Genomic DNA, 16,469 nt, shown 5'->3' with positions numbered 1-16,469 from the left:
CCATTCTCCAGCTTTCTATCTTTTGCCCCCTCCTCTCTTCCTGAAACAATAGATCCAGATGGTTAGGGAATGGATGTACCCCTTCCCCCTTTTAGGGGGGTCCCCTCCCCCCTCCTCACCCCAGTCACCCTTTATGTGCCCCTCACCCTCCCACCTTTCCTCCTTTGTTCGGGCAGCAGAAGGATTCTTAGCAGATTATCCCGTCGCATTCCAGCCTTCCTTTTGTACCACCCCTCCGTCCGCTGTCTTTGCTCTGTCGCTGCTGTCATTTCTGCCCCTGGCTAAAGGTTGACCTCAGGGGAGGGGGCAGGGGGCAAGGGGGTGGTTGCGGGAGCTCGGGTCAGCCTTTTTAACACTTGAAATCAGCCATTTTGCTTGTTCTAATACCATTGTCGGTGGTTCTCATGCAGTTTAAAACATGTTACTGTAAAGCCAAATATAATCAGATGTCCTTTCACAATTTTTAAGCTACTGTAAATGTCATCAGCAGCGTACCGGTGGCTCGGAATGAACGCCGACTGCTTACTGCAGGCGATACTAAACCCCCTCACCTTAAGCAGATTGCTCCACGGCTCGACTTAATTCGAATCCAAACACGCCTACAACTGTAGGATGAGACCGCCGAGGCTTGGATCGAGCCCAGAGCGGGAGTCTGAACCAGACCTCAGGTGCTAATAAATTATCTCGCTCAATTAAAATTTAAGTCTCTTTACACGCATACATATATTAGCTCGGACTATTGAGTCAATGTAATCATTAATTCACGCCAAATTTACTTCAATGCCGCTGTTTAACGCACGTTGGGAGTTCATGACCTTTGGCCCAAACCAGAACAAAGTGCATTTAGGAACTTATAAAGTTGTTGATAAGGGAAGATTTCCCAATTATTTTCAGCTCAGTAGCTCCAAACTGCACTAAAATTATGACATTTGTGGAACTCACCATATATCACAGGTGGGGGTTTCCCTATGTATGATATCGGTCCGATATCAGCCAATAGACATGTATCGGATTGTATCGGCTTGCATCTAAAATAGTCAATACAAGCAGTCCTACAGCTCATTTACTTGTGCAAAGCTGGAATGCCAGTTATCAGCCAAATGCCTTCCAAAAAACACACAAAGTTGGTATTTTTTTCTATTTTAGTAAAAGTCATTTTACCACCGCTTGTTCATTTGGGAGTCGTGGAGGGTGCTGGAGCCTATCTCAGCTGCATTCTGGTTGGCCACCTCATCGCAGAGCCAACATTCACACACTAGGGCCGATTTAGTGTTGCCAATCAATATCCCCAGGTGCGTGTCTTTGGAGGTGGGGGTAAGCCGGAGGGAACCCATGCAGTCACAGGGAGAACATGCAAATTCCACAAAGAACGACTCCAATCCCGGGTCATACTTGCCAACCTTGAGTCCTCCGAATTTGGGAGATGGGGGGTGGGGTTTGGTGGTACCGGGGGTGTATATTGTAGCGTTCTGGATGAGTTAGTGCTGCAAGAGCTTCTGGGTATTTGTTCTGTTTAGGGATACACCGATTAATCGGTAACCGAATATATTCGGCCGAATATGGCAAAAAAAGCCACATTCGGCCTTCGGTGGAATGAGTAAAAACAAGGCCGAATAGTGGCGTGTGACGCAATTTTTTGACGCAGTGACGCAATCAACCAGCGTGCAGTGACGCGCTGACGTTGGGATATGTTGTGTACCTGTATAAGTGTATGAGGTTACAAGCACACACTTATTGAGATTTAGTGGGGCCTCTGTTTACATTATTAGCATATCTACTGTGGCTAAGCAGACTTTTGCCAAAAGGATAATCATTTATTTGTTGTGGTTTTATCCACTTTAATGCACTTTTTTTTTTTTTTGGAATGCATGTTTTGTTTGAAGGCCTAATATAAATGAAAAACTTTGTGCTTTTTTTGAAAAGCAAAGTATACTGGAATATTAAAAAAATGTCAATATTCAATAAAAAAAATACTTTATTTGAAAAACATGTCTAAATATTTATTCTAGGCTATTTATGCAATATAAAAAAAATTGTGAAAAACTGCATTCATTATTCGGTATTCGGCCTACGACCAAGCGTTTAAATTTTATTTGGCTTCGGCCACAAATTTTCATTTCGGTGCATCCCTAGTTCTGTTGTGTTTATGTTGTGTTACGGTGCGGATGTTCTCCCGAATTGTGTTTGTCATTCTTGTTTGGTGTGGGTTCACAGTGTGGCGCATATTTGTAGCAGTGTTAAAGTTGTTTATACGGCCACCCTCAGTGTGACCTGTATGGCTGTTGACCAAGTATGCCTTGCATTCACTCATGTGTGTAAAAAAACTTATATATTGTGAGACTGGGCCGGCACGCTGTTTGTATGGAGGGAAAGCGGACGTGACGACAGGTTGTAGTGGACGCTAAAGGCAGTGCCTTTAAGGCACGCCCCCAATTTTGTTGTCCGGGCGGAAATCGGGAGAAATTCTGGAGAATGGTTGCCCCGGGAGATTTTCGGGCAGAGGCACTAAAATTCGGGAGAATCGGGACGGTTGGTAAGTATGTCCCTGGTATCTAACCCAGTACCTTGTGTATTGTGGATGGCGTGGCACGGTTGGGAGAGTGGCTGTGCCAGCAACCTGAGGGTTCCTGGTTCGATCCCCACCTTCCACCAACCTCGTCACGTCTGTTCTTGAGCAAGACACTGTACCCTTGCTCCTGATGGGTCCTGGTTAAAGCCTTGCATGGCTATCAGTATGTGAATGGATGAATGTGGAAATAGTGTCAAAGCGCGTTGAGTACTTTGAAGGTAGAAAAGCGCTATACATGTATAACCCATTATTGTGAGGCACATGCACTAACCCCTGCCCCACTGTGCTGCCCCATTAGTGTGAAACACTGTTAGCTTTTGTGTTATCGGTGACAAAGTAAATAGCTGTTTGTGTTATATAAAATACACATTATTAATAATAAATTCATTTAAATTTCAGAACATGTCTTGAGCCAATAAAAACAAAAAAAACTGCTACGGGCCAAAAATGGCCCCTGAGCCGCACTTTGGTCTCCCCTGGTTTAATTTGGTACAAGCATCAGTTACATGTAAAATATACTCAATCCTAGTTAGGATGGAAAATCACCAATGCACCACATATGTTACCATCGAGCAAATGTTTAAATGTGGCCAGATGTAAAATTACAGACTCCGCATAAATCTTCAAATTGTGTTTCAAAAAAGTATAGTGCACCTTTGAACCTCCGGTGGCGATTCTGCTGAGTCATAAGAACGATCGTCGCGACCCGCTGAGCACCATCAGCAATATGAAAACCAAGGACGTGTTTTTTAATAGCTAGTAAGAGGATGGGCAGAATAATAATTTCAAAAGGTTGCAACCCGGGTTAGCTGGGGAAAAAAAAAATGGCGGATGTCATGGTCATCCCTCTCTCGCACTGTTGTAAAGTAGAAATAAATACATTTATGCTGTGTGTGACCCGAGGAGAGCATTTATCGCCGATGTTTATTTTCCATTTCAGCGCCGCATTGATATGCATGCCGCGAGGACGCCGGTGCACTCTGACCTCATCACAGAGTGAGGCTAAGCCGGATAATTAGTTGACTTTTTCCAGATCAAAACATCCATAAGTTCACATGGTTTGGAATTGGCAAATTAGCAAGACGCCGTTGCCGCCTGATCGGGTCTGTGTTTAACCGCGTTGCTGTTCCTCCCACTTTTTAGTCCCGAATCGATACGCAAAGACTGATCCAATTAGGACCTCTTAGACACTCGCCGGAAAGTGTTGCTGCTCACGTTGGCGATTCCCCCCCTCCACTGCCTATTGACTAGAATCGAAGTTCGTATTGACTTGTCTCAGCCTACTGTGCAATCTGAAAGTATTCACAGCGCTTTATTCTTTCCACCTTTTATGTTACAGCCTCACTCAAAAAATGAATAAAATACATGTTTGTCCCTTAAAGTTCTACACACAATACCCCATAATGACGATGGGAAAAGTGTTTTTTTTATTTTTATTTTGCAAATGTATTAGAAAAAAACAACAACACACATTTACGCCCAATACCTTGTTGATGCACCTTTGGCAGCAATTACAGCCTGGAGTCTTTTTGAATACGATACCACAAGCTTGGCACAATTATTTTTGGGCATTTTTGCTCATTCCTCTTTGCAGCGCCTCTCAAGCTCCATCAGATTGGATGGAAAGCATTGGTTTTCATTCAGGATGTCTCTGTACATTGCTACATTTATCTTAGTCTAGTCAGGGAGGTGACCAACAACCCGATGGTCTCTCGGTCAGAACTACAGCCTTCCTCTTTGGAGAGAGGACAACCATCTCTGCAGTGATCAAGCAATCAGGCCTGTATGGTAGAGTGGCCAGATGGAAGTCATTTCTTAGCAAAAAGTTTGTCAAAATGCACCTGAAAGACTCTGACCATGAGGAAAAAAATATCTTTTCTGATGAGACAAAGCTTGAACGCTTTGGCGTGAATGTCCATCCATCCAGTTTCCTCCGCTTATCCGAGGTAGGGTCGCGGGGGCAGCAGCCTAAGCAGAGAAGCACAGACTTCCCTCTCCCAAGCCACTTCGTCCAGCTCCTCCCAGGGGATCCCGAGGCGTTCCCAGGCCAGCCGGGAGACATAGTCTTCCCAACGTGTCCTGGGTCTTCCCCGTGGCCTCCAGCCGGTCGGAAGTGCCCTAAACACTTCCCTAGGGAGGCGTTCTGGTGGCACCCCGAGCAGATGCCCGGACCACCTCATCTGGGGCGGCATAGCTCGGTTGGTAGAGTGGCCGTGCCAGCAACTTGAGGGTTGCAGGTTCGATTCCCGCTTGTGCCATCCTAGTTACTGCCGTTGTGTCCTTGGGCAAGACACTTTACCCACCTGCTCCCAGTGCCTCCCACACTGGTTTAAATGTAACTTAGATATTGGGTTTCACTATGTAAAGCGCTTTGAGTCACTTGAGAAAAAGCGCTATATAAATATAATTCACTTCAATCTGGAGGAGCAGCGGCTTTACTCTGAGTTCCTCCCGGATGATAGAGTAACTCTAAGGGAGAGACCCGCAACCAGGCAGAGGAAACTAATTTCGGCCGCTTGTACCCGTGATCTTGTCTTTTCGGTCATGACCCAAAGCTTATGACCGTAGGTGAGGATGGGAACGTAGATCGACCGGTAAATTGAGAGCTTTGCCTTCCGGCTCAGCTCCTTCTTCACCACAACAGATCGATACAGTGTCCGCATTACTGAAGACGCCGCACCGATCCGTCTGTTGATCTCACGATCCACTCTAACCTCACTCGTGAACAACACTCCGAGGTGCTTGACCTCCTCCACTTGGGGCAAGATCTCCTCCCCAACCTGGAGATGCACTCCAGGGCAAGAACATGGACTCAGACTTGGAGGTGCTGATTCTAATCCCAGTCGCTTCACACTCTGCTGCGAACCGATCCAGTGAGAACTGAAGATCCTGGCCAGTTGAAGCCATCAGGACCACATCATCTGCAAAAAGCAGAGACCTAATACTGCAGCCACCCAAGCGGATCCCCTCAACGCCGTGACTGCGCCTAGAAATTCTGTCCATAGAAGTTATGAACAGAATCGATGACAAAGGGCAGCTTTGACGGAGTCCAACCCTCACTGGAAACAGGTCTGACTTACTGCCGGCAATGCGGACCAAGCACTGACACTGATCATACAGGGAACGGACCGCCACAATAAGACAGTCCGAAACACCATACTCTCTGAGAAAATCCCCACAGGACTTCCCGGGGCACACGGTCGAATGCCTTCTCTAAGTCCAAAAAGCACATGTAGACTGGTGGGGCAAACTCCCATGCACCCTCAAGGACCCTGCCAAGAGTACAGAGCTGGTCTACCGTTTCACGACCAGGACGAGGTGTCGTCATATTTGGAAGAAACCTGGCAGAGCTCATCACCAGGCTAATACCATCCCTACAGTTAAGCATGGTGTGGGGATGTTTTTGAGCGGCATGAACTGGGAGACTTGTCAGGATAGACGGAAAGATGAATGCATCAATGTGAAAAGACATCCTGGATTAAAACAAACACTTCTCATCCAGTCTGCTTGAAAGGTGCTGCAAAGAGGAATGGGCGAAGCTGCCCAAAGATAGGTGTGCCAAGCTTGTGGCGTCGTAATGAAAAAGTCTTGAGGCTGTAATTACTGTTAAAGGTGCATTAACAAAGTATTGAACAAAGGCTGTGAATACTTATGTACATGTTTTTATTTTTATTTTTTTAAAATACATTTGCAAAACTGTTAGAAAAAAACTGTTCACACCATCATTATGGCGTATTGTCTGTAGAATTTTGAGGACAAAAATGAATGTATTTCATTTTGCAATAAGACTATAACAACAAAATGTTGGAATAGTGAAGCGCCGGGAATGCTTTCCGGATGTCCTGTATTTACAATCACCAGACTGCCTTGTAGCTCTGTTACAAGGACTCGTGCTATGTTTTACAAGGTGTGCTACATGCTCAGCGAGGTGTCCGTCGACGCCAGTGTACTTCGAGCAAGACGATAATTGAGGTTTGGGGGAGGGAACACCAACACAGAGGTGGGTAGAGTAGCCAGAAATTGTACTCAAGTAAGAGTACTGTTACTTTAGAGATGTATTACTCAAGTAAAAGTAAGGAGTAGTCACCCAAATATTTACTTGAGTAAAAGTAAAAAGTATGTTGTGAAAAAACTACTCAAGTACTGAGTAACTGATGAGTAACCTGTTTGTTTAATGATTACGGCAACAGATAATGCACAAAAACATAAAAATAGCAATGAGCAAATTCAGAGGCAGGAATATCTCTTAAGCAACTAAAACAATATTATATATTAAATAATGATACATTAAAATAAAAAAAAATTAAGGCAAATTGAGCTACAATAACTTAACAGCACCATAGGCACAGTAGGCATTGATTGATTGATTGATTGAAACTTGTATTAGTAGATTGCACAGTACAGTACATATTCCGTACAATTGACCACTAAATGGTAACACCTCAATAAGTTTTTCAACGTTAATCAATTACTTAATAAATGACCAAGTCGAGGTGATCTACCTCATATATACATACACACACATATCATATATATATATATATATATATATATATATATATATATATATTTATATATACAGTATATAATTTATATTTATTTATTTTGCCGTTTTTGTTGACATGTTAAAGGTGTTTTAATGAATATACATGCATGTTTAACATATAGATTCCTATCTTTAATGAAGACAAGAATATAAGTTGGTGTATTACCTGATTCTGATGACTTGCATTGATTGGAATCAGACAGTATAGTGCTGATAAGTCCCGGTTTTCAAATGGAGGAGAAAAAAAGTTCCTCCTTCCTGTCTAATACATTATGAAAGTTGTTGGTTTTTGGCATCTTATTTGTCCAGCTTCCATATTCGTTTTTATACACTTTACAAGAAATACATTGGCGGCAAACTCCGTGGCTTGCTAGCTTGTTTGCGCTGGCTTTCGGAGACTTATTTTGTTAGCGCAGGCGCAATGGAGCGGCACTTTTATTGTGAAGACAGGAACTGTGCGATCAGTCTTTAGGCTTTTGACGGGAAGTACGGTTGAAATAAAAAGTGTCTTTTTTCCTTTACACTTTTGATTGATTGGTTGATTGATTGAACCTTTTATTAGTAGATTGCACAGTACAGTACATATTCCGTACAGTTGACCACTAAATGGTAACACCCGCATAAGTTTTTCAATATGTCGGGTTCAACGTGAAACGGTCATGTGACCACCTGGCTCTGTTTGATTGGTCCAACGTCACCAGTGACTGCATTTGATTGGTGAAACGCAACCATGCGTAGTTCCTACTTTGAATGCGTGTCTGACAAAAACAAAACAAACAAAACGTGCATTAACAGATCGATTAAAAAAAAGTAGCGAGTAGCGACCTGATTGCAGATAAATGGAGCGGAGTAAAAGTAGCGTTTCTTCTCTATAAATTTACTCAAGTAAAAGTAAAAGTATGTTGCATAAAAACTACTCTTAGAAGTACAATTTATCCCAAAAGTTACTCAAGTAGATGTAACGGAGTAAATGTAGCGCGTTACTACCCACCTCTGCACCAACATAATGTCGTGCCAATGGTTAAGTGTACTGTATATACAAGACAGACTTTTAAGTGCACTAGGCTGATAGCGGGAGTGTGCGAAGGGGTTATGAATAGCTGCTACAAGTTTGCCTGTATTGCTCCATTTGCTAACCCTCGCAACCTTCTCTCACCCCCACCCCCTTTTCCATTTCAGCGTATTCTGGGACTTGTACTGTGCAGCTCCAGACCGAAGGGAGACATGCGAGCACTCCAGTGAGGCCAAGGCCTTCCATGACTATGTAAGTGACCTCCCTTAATCGGGTGTTTAAACTCTTTCTAATCTAGGCCATACCTCGACAGTTCACTACTAACGGTTACGCCGTAAAGATTGTGACTCGTGCAGTTTGGTTTGGAAAAACTTTACAGAAGCAGTATGAGGGGACAGGGTGTGACGAAAAAGTGCAGTGTTCCCCTTATGTTAATTTACTTAAAACACATTAAAAATAAACCTTTGTATTGTTTTATTTTTTCAAGATTTTGCGATTCAGTAAATACTACTTCACGGTGGCAGAAGGGTTAGTGCGTCTGCCTCACAATACAAAGCTCCTGCAGTCCTGGGTTCAAATCCAGGCTCGGGATCTTTCTGTGTGGAGTTTGCATGTTCTCCCCGTGAATGCGTGGGTTCCCTCCGGGTACTCCGGCTTCCTCCCACTTCCAAAGACATGCACCTGGGGATAGGTTGATTGGCAACACTAAATGGTCCCTAGTGTGTGAATGTGAGTGTGAATGTTGTCTGTCTATCTGTGTTGGCCCTGCGATGAGGTGGCGACTTGTCCAGGGTGTACACTGCCTTCCGCCCGATTGTAGCTGAGATAGGCGCCAGCGCCCCCCGCAACCCCGAAAGGGAATAAGCGGTAGAAAATGGATGGATGGATGGAGTAAATACTACTTCACCTTCTAGATTAGTGTTTTTCAACAGCTGTGCTGTGAGATAGTCTGGTGTGCCGTGGGAGAATATGTAATTTCGCCTATTTGGGTTAAAAATATTTTTTTCAAACCAGTAATAATAATCTGCAAATTTGCCGTTGTTGTTGAGTGTCGGTGCTGTCTAGAGCTCAGTAGAGTAACCATGTTGTACTCTTTCATATCAGTAGATGGCTGCCAGTAGCTAATTGCTTTGAAGATGTCGTAAACTTGGTTTGTTGTGATCACAATATGCAGAAAACAGCGTGCAGGTACAAAGGCATCTAATGCTAAAACCAAAAATAAACAAAAAGGTGAGTGCCATGAAGAAAAGGCATTGAAGCTTAGAGATGGCTATGCAAAATGAAACTAAAACTGAAGTGGTTGCAAAGTTAACAAATACAGAATGCTGGACGACAGCAAAGACTTACTGTGGAGCGAAGACGGCGTCCACAAAGTACATCCGAACATGACATGACAATCAACAAATGTCCCCGCAAAGAAGGATAGCGACAACTTAAATAGCCTTGATTGCTGAAACAAAACGTACAGAAGACATGAAAGTTCTACAAGAAAATACAAACAAAACAGGAAAAGCCACCAAAATAAGAGAGAAAAACAAGAACTAAAACACTACACACAGGAAGACACCAAAAACCCCCAAATAAGTCACTGCGTGATGTGACAGTACTTTGAGACAAGGGCTATAGTCATGCATGGTTGGTTATGGTTTGAATTCTTATAATAATAATAATAATGGATTAGATTTATATCGCGCTTTTCTATTGTTAGATACTCAAAGTGCTCACAGTGAAGTGGGAACCCATCAATCATTCACACCTGGTGGTGGTAAGCTACATCTGTAGCCACAGCTGCCCTGGGGTAGACTGACGGAAGCGTGGCTGCCATTTTGCGCCTACGGCCCCTCCGACCACCACCAATCATTCACTCATCATTCATTCACCAGTGTGAGCGGCACCGGGGACAAGGGTGAAGTGTCCTGCCCAAGGACACAACGGCAGCGATCTGGATGTTAATAGGTGGGAAGCGAACCTGCAACCCTCAGGTTTCTGGCACGGCCGCTCTACCCACTACGCCATGCCGCCCCATGGGAGAACAACTTTTTACTGTCAATATCAGCTACTGAGTTTAATGGTTTTATGTTTTCTGTTAGTGGTGTGCGTCCGCACTTTTTCACTAACAAAAATTTGCCTTGGTTCAGAAAAGGTTGAAAAACACTGTTCTAGACCAGGGGCGCTCACACTTTTTCTGCAGGCGAGCTACTTTTCAATTGACCAAGTCGAGGAGATCTACCTCATTCCTATTTATAATTTGTATTTATTTATTTATGAAAGACACATTTTTGTTAACAAGTTAATGGTGTTTAATGATAATACAAGCATGTTTAACACACATAGATTCCTTTCTTTCATGAAGACAAGAATATAAGTTGGTGTATTACCTGATTCTGATGACTTGCATTGATTGGAATTAGACAGTGGTGCTGATAACGTCCGCATTTTCAAATGGAGGAAAAAAAAAGTCCTCCTTTCTGTCCAATACCACATGAAAGTGGTTGGATTTGGCATCTTATTTGTCCAACTTGCATACTCGTTTTTAAACACTTTGTTATGAGAGTAGCATATGTGTGTGGCCCTTTAATGTCTGGTAGCAGGTGAGTGACGTCAGTGAGTGTGCGGGTGGGCAAGCAAGTGAGAAAGCGGTCGCTGAGGGCGGGGGAGAAAAACATTGGCATCAAACTCCGTAGCTTGCTAGCTTGTGCACGCTAGCTTTCTGAGACTCTTATTTTGTTAGCACAGGCAGGATGAAACAGGTCTTTTATGGTGAAGACAGGAAGTGTGCAGTCGGTCTTTAGAGTTTTGACGGTAGGTACGGAGTCTCTAGAAATAAAATGTGTTTCTCTGCGTCCGCCCTGTTAGTGATTTTTTTCTTAAATATGAGCTCGCAGCAGCCAGCGTCATCTCACAAGATCCTCGGGTGCCGAGAATGTCAAACAACTGACGAAAGTGAAGTCTCGGTATGATTGATGATTGCTCATTTTTATGTCTATTTTTTAATGCCTGGCTTGAGATCGACTGACACACCCTCCGAGATCGACCCGTCGATCGCGATCGACGTAATGTCCACCCCTGTTCTAGACGATACATGTGCTTCTTTCTGGACGGCGTGGCGAGGTTGGGAGAGTGGCCGCTTTCCAGTGACCTGAGGGTTCCTGGTTCAATCCCCACCTTCTACCAACCTCGTCACTCCCGTTGTGTCCTTGAGCAAGACACTTCACCCTTGCTCCTTATGGATCGTGGTTAGGGCCTTGCATGGCAGCTCCCGCTATCAGTGTGTGAATGGATGAATGTGGAAATAGTGTCAAAGCACTTTGAGTACCTTGAAGGTAGAAAAGCGCTATAAAAGTATACCGCCATTTACCATTTCTCCTGCAATCTTGTTCCACAAACCACCAACTATGTTATCTGTTTCAAAATCAGGAGTTTGAAGATTGAGCTAAAGTAAGCGGACAGTATTAATTTCTTCAGAGTTTGGTGAATATATATATGCCTGTTAGTAGAGATACACTTGCTATTTCATGTCAGTTTTGTTCCTTTAAGTTCTCATTTATTCCCCTTTGTATAAGTTTGCTCAGCTAATTTTCGTTAGACTGTCAATGTCCAGGTGTAGGGACCCTATATGGTTCTAGAGCCAGATGTGGCTCTTTTGATGACAGCGTCTGGCTCTCAGATAAATCTCAGCTGACAAATGTTCCAGTTCCATTAACACATTTTAAAAAAAACACATGAAGACCAATCTCTTGAAAAAATATATCACTCTTTTTTATCAACACAGTAGTTAATACTATGATCAATGTTAATTAAAAACTAAATGTGGGATATAAATAACAATGGAAGTATAATTGTTTACACGTGTATAAGGATATTTTTTTACTTTGTATATAATTGAACAGTAAGTGTTATTTATAATATGTTGTGCAAAGGAAAATTCATAACTTTTGGAAGTTCATCTTGTATTTGACATTGTTTGTAGGGTTTGGCGCAACACGTGTGTAAACTTCAGCCTAAACCCTTTCGCTCCGCAACATTTTCATTTTATTAATGTACAACTGTTCGTTTATGTAAAACTGTTTCTTTATTTTGTTGACCACTGACCGAAGAAATAATAAACTAAACTAAACATTGCCTAACACGATAAGTAATGAATAATTTTGAGGGTAATCACTGTGTTAAAAATAACCACGTATCAACCAGATTACAAAGCCATCAGCAAAACCATGCAGCACCAGAAGTCACATTAATGGTAAGAAGTGTTTTATTTATTATTGGTTAAATTCAGAATAACAATGTTATTAAAAAGAATAAGAGACTTATTGTACTCTAAAAATGTTGGTCTTACTTAAACATGCACGCATTTAGTTGTATACAGTGTTAAAAAATATCATATGGCTCTCACGGAAATACATTTTAAAATATTTGGCTTTCATGGCTCTCTCAGCCAAAAAGGTTCTCGACGCCTGAGCTTGTTCATTGTAGATTAGCATTAGGCTAGCGACATTATAGCCAACTTTCATACTGTATAATACCATTGCCTTTTTTTTCCCAATTCATAATGTATTGTTCATTAACATGATTCCTACATGTTTGTGCACTTCATATGTGTATGAATGTATTTTCTTTTGTGTGTTCAGTTTTTCAGTAACGTTATTTTGGAGACTATCAATAAGCAACCTCAAATAGTTTTTTCATCTCTAATTTAAAAATGTAATTTAAATTCTAACATACAGGGAGGGCAGGGTAATACATGTCAAAAGACCGGAGACGTACAAAGTGCAGCCTGTGTTGCATTGTAGCAATAGCAACAATTGAAAAATAGAGCAAAATTATATAATATAAGGAAAAAAAATGTTATAGTAATTACTAATAAGTGGAGATGTCCGATAATGGCTTTTTTGCCGATATTGTCCAACTCTTTATTACCGATTCCGATATCAACCGATACCAATATATACAGTCGTGGAATTAACACATTATTATGCCAAATTCTGTTTTGATGCCCCGCTGGATACATTAAACAATGTAACAAGGTTTTCCGAAAATAAATCAACTCAAGTTATGGAAAAAAGTGCCAACATGGCACTGCCATATTTATTATTGAAGTCACAAAGTGCATTATTTTTTATAACATGCCTCCAAAACAGCAGCTACAAAAATGAATGAAGGCACACAGCTTCAGTCCAGAGTATACAAGAGTAATAAAGTAAACAAAAACAAAGTCCTCATTCAGTGCAAGATTGCCTGGCCTACTGTATAATAAAGATTTATAAACTGGGCTCAATCTGCCCTGCTCTAACGTATCTGTATGAGTAACAAAAATGTGCTGCAAGCTGGTGGTGAGTGCTTGAAGTGGCCTAGCAGTAAGTCAGAGCTTCTGAAATGCTGCGTTGAGACAGGGCACCTCCGTTCACTGAAAGCTGCAAAGTGTGCGCCATGCAGGGCAGACTACCAACACCAAACTCCACCGTAGCTTTTGCCATACTGCGTGCGTTGTCCCTGACGACAACGTGGGCTTTCGCCTTGGGGTGTTTTTTGTTGTATTTTTGTTTTTTCTCAGCGGAGTCTTTAACCAACAACTGTGTGGTACTACTTTTTTTCAATGTTTGCTTTTCATCCATCTTCCGCTTGTATTCATCGCGTATCTCCTTATGATTCTTGAAGAGGTGGAAGATCAAATTGCTCGTATTAAAGGAAGACGGCTTGGTTCCTCCTCGCATAACCAACTTTTTGCAGTCATTGCAAATTGCCAGTTTTTTATCCGTCAGAGACACTTTAAAAATAATCCCAAACCATAGACATGGTGTTGTTAGTCAGTCACCGAGCAAGCTGGCTCGTTAGCCACGGTCACAGCACCGGCAACAACCCACTCTTGTTGTTGTTATGCTTCGCTGGCGGCGGTTTGATGAGGTCATCAAGCGTCGCCAGTAAACCTCTCATGTTGCAGTTGTGCTGCAACTCCTGTGTTGTGTGTGGGAGGGGGAAAGGGGAGAGGGGCGGGGCTGCTGACTGGGAGACGCAACTGCTCTGTGTACCGCTCCACACAGCGGCGTTTTAAAAAGTCATTAATTTTACCTTTTGAAACCAATACCGATAATTTTAAAGCATTTATATCGGACCTCTCTACTAATAACACAGATTATTATCTTCGCTGATTATTCAAATTATATCACGATTCAATATTGCAGGTTTGCTACATTGCGGATAAAAAAAGTATTCATATTTTACATATTTTTTAGATTAAGTTTAATTTTTGTATCTTATGTATTAAATTGGGGCTTCACGGTGGCAGAGGGGTTAGTGCGTGCTGCCTCACAATACGAAGGTCCTGCAGTCCTGGGTTCAAATCCAGGCTTGGGATCTTTCTGTGTGGAGTTTGTATGTTCTCCCCGTGAAAGCGTGGGTTCCCTCCGGGTACTCCGGTTTCCTCCCACCTCCAAAGACATGCACCTGGGGATAGGTTGATTGGCAACACTAAATTGGCCCTAGTGTGTGAATGTGAGTGTGAATGTTGTCTGTCTATCTGTGTTGGCCCTGCGATGAGGTGGCGACTTGTCCAGGGTGTACCCCGCCTTCCACCCGATTGTAGCTGAGATAGGCGCCAGCGCCCCCCGCGACCCCAAAAGGGAATAAGCGGTAGAAAATGGATGGATGGATGTATTAAATTGACCCCGAGAGGGACAAGAGGAAAATGATGTATGTATTAAATTACAGTATTTTACTTTTTTTCTGTTTTTCTTTTTATATTATTATTTTTATTTATTGTTTTAATTGGTTTTACCCTTTAAAATAGTTTTTAATCATATTTATTTTTATATCGGTTTTATGTTTTATTTAGTCATTGGTGGAGCTAAGGATGTTAGAATATTGTTTTTAATATTCTTGCGCAGCACTTTGGAAACAATTACCGTATTTTTCGGACTATAAGTCGCAGTTTTTTTCATAGTTTTCATAGTGCGACTTATACTCAGGAGCGACTTATGTGTGAAATTATTAACACATTACCGTAAAATATCAAATAATATTATTTAGCTCATTCACATAAGAGACTAGACTTATAAGATTTCATCAGATTTAGCAATTAGGAGTGACAGATTGTTTGGTAAAGGTATAGCATGTTCTATATGTTATAGTTATTTGAATGACTCTTACCATAATATGTTATGTTAACATATCAGGCACCTTCTCAGTTGGTTATTTATGCCTCATATAACGTACACTTATTCAGCCTGTTGTTCACTATTCTTTATTTATTTTAAATTGCCTTTCAAATGAGAGGGACAAGAGGTAAATGGATGTATGTATTAAGTTACAGTATTTTACTTTTTTCTGTTTTTCTTTTTATATTTTTATTTTTATTTATTGTTTTAATTGGTTTTACCCTTTAAAATTGTTTTTAATCATATTTATTTTTATATCCGTTTTATTTTTTATTCAGTCGTTGGTGCAGCTAAAGATATAAGAATATTGTTTTTAATATTCTTGTGCAGCACTTTGGAAACATTTACCGTATTTTTCAGACTATAAGTCGCAGTTTTTTTCATAGTTTGGCTGGGGGTGCGACTTATACTCAGGAGCGACTTATGTGTGAAATTATTAACACATTACTGTAAAATATCAAATAATATTATTTAGCTCATTCACGTAAGAGACTAGCCGTATAAGATTTAGCAATTAGGAGTGACAGATTGTTTGGTAAACGTATAGCATGTTCTATATGTTATAGTTATTTGAATGACTCTTACCATAATATGTTACGTTAACATACCAGTTATTTATGCATCATATAACGTACACTTATTCAGCCTGTTGTTCAGTATTCTTTATTTATTTTAAATTGCCTTTCAAATGTCTATTCTTGGTGTTGGGTTATATCAAATAAATTTCCCCCAAAAATGCGACTTATACTCCAGTGTGACTTCTACATGTTTTTTTCCTTCTTTATTATGCATTTTCGGCAGGTGCGACTTATACTCCGAAAAATACGGTATGTTGTTTAAATATGCTACACAAATAAAGTGGATTGGATTGGATTTAGTTTGTTATGTCATGGCGAATGATAAAGATATTCACCAAGCAGTGCTTTCATTTCTTGTGTTAAAAGTGAACATTGCTAATAACAAGAAAGGCCAGTCTTGGCACTACTGTGTATTCACCACTACAATTAAGTTGACCAACAATAAAAGAGCAGGGAAACCATGTCAGAACCGCCGAAACAAATCGTCAGAGGAGCAGTGTGGTGTGCGAAAAGTAGGCCTTGTTTTGATTCAGGGGCATGGAACTGGAACTGGAAGAAGTCTTGTGTGTAAATGTCATGTGTTATGATTGATACGCTGCATCTTTGCCTTCAG

The 16,469-nt window shown here is 41.5% G+C and overlaps 1 protein-coding gene across 4 annotated transcripts in view; it reads left to right on the top strand.

Moving 5' to 3' along the window:
- The window catches only part of zgc:110158 (uncharacterized protein LOC553590 homolog), a 161,739-nt gene that overhangs the window by 55,563 nt on the left and 89,707 nt on the right, over positions 1-16,469 (top strand). For all 4 annotated transcript variants that reach the window (XM_061896158.1, XM_061896157.1, XM_061896156.1 and 1 more), the window contains exon 4: positions 8,295-8,379. In XM_061896158.1, the coding sequence (XP_061752142.1) occupies positions 8,295-8,379 (85 nt within the window). The remainder of the gene's footprint in view (positions 1-8,294; positions 8,380-16,469) is intronic.

Source organism: Nerophis ophidion, linkage group LG03 (genome assembly GCF_033978795.1).
Source record: "Nerophis ophidion isolate RoL-2023_Sa linkage group LG03, RoL_Noph_v1.0, whole genome shotgun sequence".
NCBI lineage: Eukaryota > Metazoa > Chordata > Actinopteri > Syngnathiformes > Syngnathidae > Nerophis > Nerophis ophidion.
Note: the sequence above shows the minus strand (reverse complement) of the source record. Positions and strands in the feature narration are given on the sequence as shown.